General features: G+C 37.2%; 2 protein-coding genes across 5 annotated transcripts in view; one reads left to right on the forward strand and one right to left on the reverse strand.

Annotated features, from left to right (window-relative positions):
- The window catches only part of ctnnal1 (catenin (cadherin-associated protein), alpha-like 1), an 82,863-nt gene extending 79,561 nt beyond the window's left edge, over positions 1-3,302 (forward strand). For 2 of the 3 annotated variants that reach the window (XM_077196186.1, XM_077196184.1), the window contains exons 19-20: positions 751-1,176; positions 2,685-3,302. In XM_077196186.1, coding sequence (XP_077052301.1) covers positions 751-915 — 165 coding nt within the window. In that variant the 3' untranslated portion in view covers positions 916-1,176; positions 2,685-3,302. Of the gene's footprint in view, positions 1-750 lie in introns of all 3 variants that reach the window. The other variant, XM_077196185.1, reaches the window with a different exon arrangement.
- Positions 3,303-3,990: 688 nt separating this feature from the next.
- abitram (actin binding transcription modulator) lies at positions 3,991-5,932 on the reverse strand. Of its 2 annotated transcripts, none has more exons than XM_077196188.1 (6): positions 5,740-5,932; positions 5,538-5,589; positions 4,984-5,113; positions 4,808-4,884; positions 4,653-4,722; positions 3,991-4,541 (listed from the first exon to the last, which is right to left on the reverse strand). In XM_077196188.1, exons 1-6 carry the CDS (start codon positions 5,804-5,806, stop codon positions 4,407-4,409), a joined length of 531 nt encoding a protein of 176 aa, XP_077052303.1. In that variant the 5' UTR covers positions 5,807-5,932; the 3' UTR covers positions 3,991-4,406. The 2 variants fall into 2 exon arrangements, with proteins under 2 accessions (XP_077052303.1, XP_077052302.1); XM_077196187.1 differs by having other exon boundaries at positions 4,269-4,541; positions 4,641-4,722.
- Positions 5,933-6,047: the final 115 nt, after the last annotated feature.

Genomic DNA, 6,047 nt, shown 5'->3' on the forward strand with positions numbered 1-6,047 from the left:
AAGAACTGTCCGTTTTAATTTCATGTGTGCCGCGATTTCTACCGCGACCACGCAGCTCTATCTTGATCACGAGCCACTTCCTCTATTTATTTTACTCAACTCTTGTAAAAGGTGTACCTTTATAGATTCAGGAGTCGTCAGGTAGGCGTATAATATTCTCTTTTTCTGATTATATTATCTCAGGGTCTACTCTGATCACTTCAGTTCAGTGCACCACAGCTGTCTCTTCGCCCTCCGAGGACAGCTATGCCTGCTTATGAACTCCCACGGCCCACACTATTGCGACTGGTTGGCAACCTTGACCGACTTTGTAAAGTCTGTCGGGATATCGTTATACAAATCTATCTTCTACAGACAGTCATCTCAAGATACCGCAAATGGATTCTCACTCTACAGCAATGAACAGACTGAGACTATACTATCAGAGTTTGAGGGCAGTCCTCATTCTCATTTTATTATTTCTTGCATGGACAAAAGCTAAATACACCCCTCTCAGCAAGCTGAAAGTTCCACGACCCAGATACACAATTACATTTTAAGGCTTACCCCGTCTCTGTTATGGCCCCTAGAGATTTTCCAAGATCTGTAATTCTCTGCGTTTTATTATATCTTTTCTTATCATTTAGATCTTTATCTAATTGTTTAGAAGAGAAGACACCATTTGTTTTGACACATGGTGACTTTAAAAAATGTAGATGATCAAATCCTAGCATGTTTGTATTTAACTTTACCTTCTACCTTCAATTCCAGTGCCCATCCGAATGCAGTTGCCTGTCTTCTCCTCAGCATTGGAAGGAGAAGCAGCTGAGCACGCCTGTCAGCGAGGAAACTCTGAACGGCAAAGGCTCCAACGGCTTTGGGGTCAAATCCCTGGAGCAGCACATGGCTAATCTAACATTCCTGGAGAGTAAATAGATCTGAAAACCAAAGGCGATCCTGCCTGTTCTCCCATACACAGTGCATGGCAATGCACTCACTCACAACGTGCCATTCTTTGTGATTCTGCCCATTCGCTTTGTGGTGTACGATAGTGTTAGCGTTACCAGGCTCATTCCAGATACCAAAAGATATTGAAGAAAAACCCTTCATTGCATGTGTTGAAGTCATTATGCAACTGTTTCAAGTGTAATGGCTAGTAAATAAGCTACGGTTTTAACCGAAACAATATTCAACGGCGTTTCACATGATTAGCCAACATGGAGGTGTACATTATAAAAAGTTTCGATGCAAAAAAACTGCACACTGTATTTAACATAACTGCCTCATGTTCAAGTTGATGCCAAATATATCCAGTTTTAGTCATCTTCCTACACTGGTCTTGCCACATGGCAGTCTGCTCAAGGCTGTAAGACACAACTTCAGTGACTTTGGATATTACTATGAGAAATTAGCATCTTGGTGTTCTGTTTGAGATTTTACAGCAAGGGAAGTTACTTTTCAAAGAGGCATTTCTGAAGGATGTTAATGAAAAATACCATTTCCACTTTTAGAGACAGTTCATCCTAAAATTATTTTTTGACACCCTCATGTCGTTTCAAACCTGTATGACTTATTCTGTCAAACACCAAAAAAGATACACCGCCTGGCGTAAAAAAAAAAAGTCACTGTTTGGATTTAAATAGGCAAATAGCTTTTCATTTCTTAAACAACCATGTAGGAAGACACATCACAACCATATTCCAGGATGACAATGTCAAGATTCATCAGGCTCAAATAGTTAAAGAATGGTTAGGAGGGAGCATGAAGAATCATTTTCACATATGAATCGCACCAGACCTTAAATTCATTGAAAGTCTTTAGGATGTGCTGGAGGAGACTTTACAGAATGCTTGACTCTTTCATTGTCAATACAAGATCTTGACCAAAAATGTATGCATCTCTTGATGGAAATAAATGTTGTGACTTGTGATGTCTGGACTCACAGGTGCCGATTCATGCGTGAAAATGATTCTTCATGCTCCCTCCTAACCATTCTTTCACAGTTTAAGCCTGATGAATCTTGACATTTGTCTTCCTGGAATATGACCTTTATGTGTCTTCCTACATGGTTGTTTAAAGGGGAACTCGGCAACTCTAGCTATTTCTTCACTGTTCTTCACTTTTGTTGTTGCATGTTTCATCAACGAGCTCCCCCTAGAGCTGTGGGGCACATATTTCACAACAATGTCGTAAAAAAACTCACTTGTGGCACCCTCCTCCCCCTTTCTACCGCTGCTCGTGTGCATTTGTTATTATCGGAGCCGGCCAACTTTATCGTGTGGAGTTATGTCTACCGAGGTGGGTAATACATCATACACATTGAGGGCGGTGTGTGTGTTTATGTCGAATTAACGTAAAGCAGTTTGTGTTTCTCGATCGTTCTCGCCTCTCATGAGACTTCCTATTTCCAATTTACCGGGACGTTAGTCCCCATGTTGCAAGGTTGGTTTTCCACCTAGGACAGTTAGGGGGAGCGGGGAAAGTCACCATTCTCACCAGAAAAGGTTATTTAACCATCCAAATAATCTCTAAACGGTTGTATTAAGTTGAAATAGTTGCCGAATTTGCCTTTCAGAAATGAAAAGCAACACACTCCATCAGTTAGGGTTAGAAGAACTGTTGCCAAACATATAACATGCTAGAAACATCATAAATCACAAGAATGATCCAATCATAGACTTATTTGCCTATTTAAATCCAAACAGCGTTTTTTTTTTTTTTTTGGCTGGGCAGTGTATTTTGAAGTTCCAAAAACTGTTTTTATCCATATAATGAAAGTCATTGGGTCGTTGTATGGACAAAAACACTTGAAACGTATTTTAAAAATATCTTCTTTTATGTTCCACAGAAGATCATAAAGGTTTGGAATGACATGAGGGTGAGTAAATGACAGTGTTTTCATTTTCGGCTGAACTGACCCTTTAAGTGTACTTTCTTGTAATAGTATTGACTGCCTTGTAGGTCACTGTGATTTTCTATTTTTACTTCAATCCTAACAATGTAAGTCAAGCTTTGGTACAGTAACCTAAAAGGTTAGAGTGAAGAAGGTATATAAATCAATAGTTTAACTTTAGGCTGTTGTGTACTGGAGAGCAACTTTTTAGTGTGGCACAGATTAAAAGGCTCTTCAGAATTGGGTTTCCACTCACACACCAATTGTAGTTGATACTTTGCTAAAATGTTCCTCTGATTTATACTGCAGTCAGTCAAACCATAAGCTTTAGAGATGATTGTGCAGCTATGACCTCAAGTTGTATTAGTGTTGGACCATTGAATGATTGTTAAATCAGAAGAAAATCTAAATATACGTTATTTTTCTTAAATATTAATGACTGAGTGATTTATTTATGCACAAAGCATGACGGTTCTGCATCTGTGGTTTTACACATTTCTTACTAACTCAGTTTTAAACTAAGGTCATCGAATTAATCTATGAAGTACTTATTCTCCTCAATTAACACATTTATTAAAGCACATACTAACTTCAAAACAATTAAAATGTTCTCAGCTGGGTACATGTTCAGCTATGGACACAATCCTATTGAAAATACATGTTTACACACTACTGATCACAAGATTCAGTAAGTTTTCTCTTATGCTTAATATGGCTACATTTATTTGATAAAATATAATTTATTCCTGGAATGGAATAAATTCATTTTCAATCACTATTACTCCGGTCTTCAGTGCCACATGATCCTTCAGAAATATGCTGATTTGCTGTCAAGAAATATTTATTATTATTATAAGTGTTGAAAACATTTTGTAATATAATGTTTACTGTCGCTTTTGATCAATTTAATGCATCCTTGCTGAATGCAAATATTACTTTTAAAATGGCAGTGTACATTTTACTTGTGATGTACTGTACGTAATTTATCTCTATAAAAAGTGCAAAATCTTGTTTGGGGAAATTACAAAATGTTCACATGGCTGTTAATTGTTTTGAGACCTTAGTTGGGGTTAATGTGTAAACTTGATTGATTAAAAAAAAACACAACACACACAGCATTTGAAAGGTGCAATAAATGAACAGAAGAGAGCTGTTCCTTTATTTAGCATTTGCTCAAAAGTACAATGATCTCCAGCAGTTTTATAACAACCAGAAGGAAAATAATGTGTCTGCGAGGATATAGACGTGTTCCTCCTCAAATGAAAATAGTTCTTAATGAAAGAAACTAAACTATTACCATGAAAATGGCATCTTTGTGCATCTCATGAATAATGGTCCAACAAAATGCAACCCAGTGAAATCCAAGACTGTTCTGGATCCAGCAGACAGGTCTTTATTCCTTCAAGTCGTCATTTTCTCAAGATGTCTTTTTGAAATTGAAGTGGCACAAAGCCATGATGCCATAGACGTTCTCACCTGCTTGAAGCAATTATTCCTCAGAGGAGACTCAGCAGTTTCAAAGCGCAAATTGATCTCAGCAAGGCTCTTCTTGTTGGTTTCTTTTCACGATAACCTCCTCGTATTGTTCTCTGGTCAGAAGGCCCTCGGTGATGCTCTTACTCTCTTCAAATTTAGGTAATATAACTGCAATGTATCCTTCTGTGGAAGGCTGTGCCAAAAATAATGAATGCTCAAGTCACACATGTGGTCTTAGGTTTGGAAAAAAGTATTTTTTTTTATAAAAGATGTACTGGGAGTTATGATGTACACAGATGCTCACCCTTTCCAATAACAGATCCGGCTTGTTCATAATGGCTTCATTTACTTCTAGGAGACGTCCTCTGATGCAGCTGTCAAAATATAAGTTGAATTGTCATCATTTTATGATTATAGAAACTGAATGTGACATATCCAGTGGCGCTCTCTATAACTGACCTGTATATGGTGTATTCCTGTTCATCTGTACACGTTATTCTACACAGTGGTGCAAACTCTGTCAGGAACTGACCACCCTGCAGAATAAATTGTATGTATTGTAATGTTCAGGAAAAGAGTAAATTAAGATATATTAGTAATTAATCACAATTATCATTAATTTCAAAGGTACCCACTCGCTTTGACTTTCCAGACACCTTGTTCTTCAGACGGCTGCATCCATCACTGATCTGGTAGTTTATGTTTTTAATTTTTCGTCCATTCTGAAGGATAGGATGAGACTCTGCAAGTGTGATGACGCATATTCTGATGAGAAGAAAATGTGAATTTAGAGATAATGGATGCTTGTAGCCCAGTGGACTTAAAAATAAAGTGGACATGTCATGCATGCATCATGAACATTTCCAACATGGTGTCATTTCAATCGATATCTCAGATTATATATTCTGATTGTGTACAACTATGTAGCAACTGTAATTTATGTAAAAAATAAAATGTATATAAACCATTTCATACAATAAACATGGTTGATTTTTATAGATTAAGATTGAAAGACTGGATCTGGATTGAATATATACATAAAACGTATTTGCTAGTTTTGATATTTATATAACAAAAAGAACCATGTAAAAGTGTAAGTAGTTGAAGAAACACTAACAAAACTTCACAGTAAAGAGGGAATAAATATAGGCTGTATCATATATCTAGGCCTAACTTAAGTTAACGTTACCTGTTGGAGTGCTGTAGAATGCAGTGATCCTCGCATACTTTTCCCTTCAGATCTGCGTCATCATTTACATCAACACAGTAATTAATCAACATGTTTAAAATGCATAGTGAACATATTTCAAGAAATCTGAACATGCATTATGCTAATATATCAATTGATAGTATACAAAACAGAATTGACAATACTGATCAGCACATATCACCTGTTCTATACCAGCGTGTGAAATATCGCTCGATTACTGATGGGGCTTTCTTTTCACTGTCTTCCATGTCAATATCCACCGCTTAAAACAGCGATTATCTCAAAAAGAAAGAAACAACTTTGGAGAGGCAGAGAGTCTGGTCAGATCCAAACAGATACGGTTGAAGCCGGACGACAAATTAAGCTACACAAAAAAACCGTCCGGCGTCCGCTCTGAATTTACATCCGGTTACACTAAGTTGTGATCTGCCTGAATTTTGCATCACTGTGTCGTGCGTATTTACTTTATACAATAATACATGTATACCA

This window comes from Siphateles boraxobius, unplaced genomic scaffold (assembly GCF_051911475.1).
Source record: "Siphateles boraxobius isolate OS27281-9 unplaced genomic scaffold, OSU_SipBor_1 35, whole genome shotgun sequence".
Classification (NCBI taxonomy): domain Eukaryota; kingdom Metazoa; phylum Chordata; class Actinopteri; order Cypriniformes; family Leuciscidae; genus Siphateles; species Siphateles boraxobius.

Bases quoted from the DNA above. Each gene is read 5' to 3' on its own strand.
- abitram (XM_077196187.1), bottom strand. From the start codon at position 5,806: ATGGAAGACAGTGAAAAGAAAGCCCCATCAGTAATCGAGCGATATTTC. The intron at 5,114-5,537 runs GTAACGTTAACT...TCTTCTCATCAG, and splicing joins ATTCTACAGCACTCCAACAG to AATATGCGTCATCACACTTG. The intron at 4,542-4,640 runs GTACATCATAAC...TTTTTGGCACAG, and splicing joins TGGAAAGGGTGAGCATCTGT to CCTTCCACAGAAGGATACAT.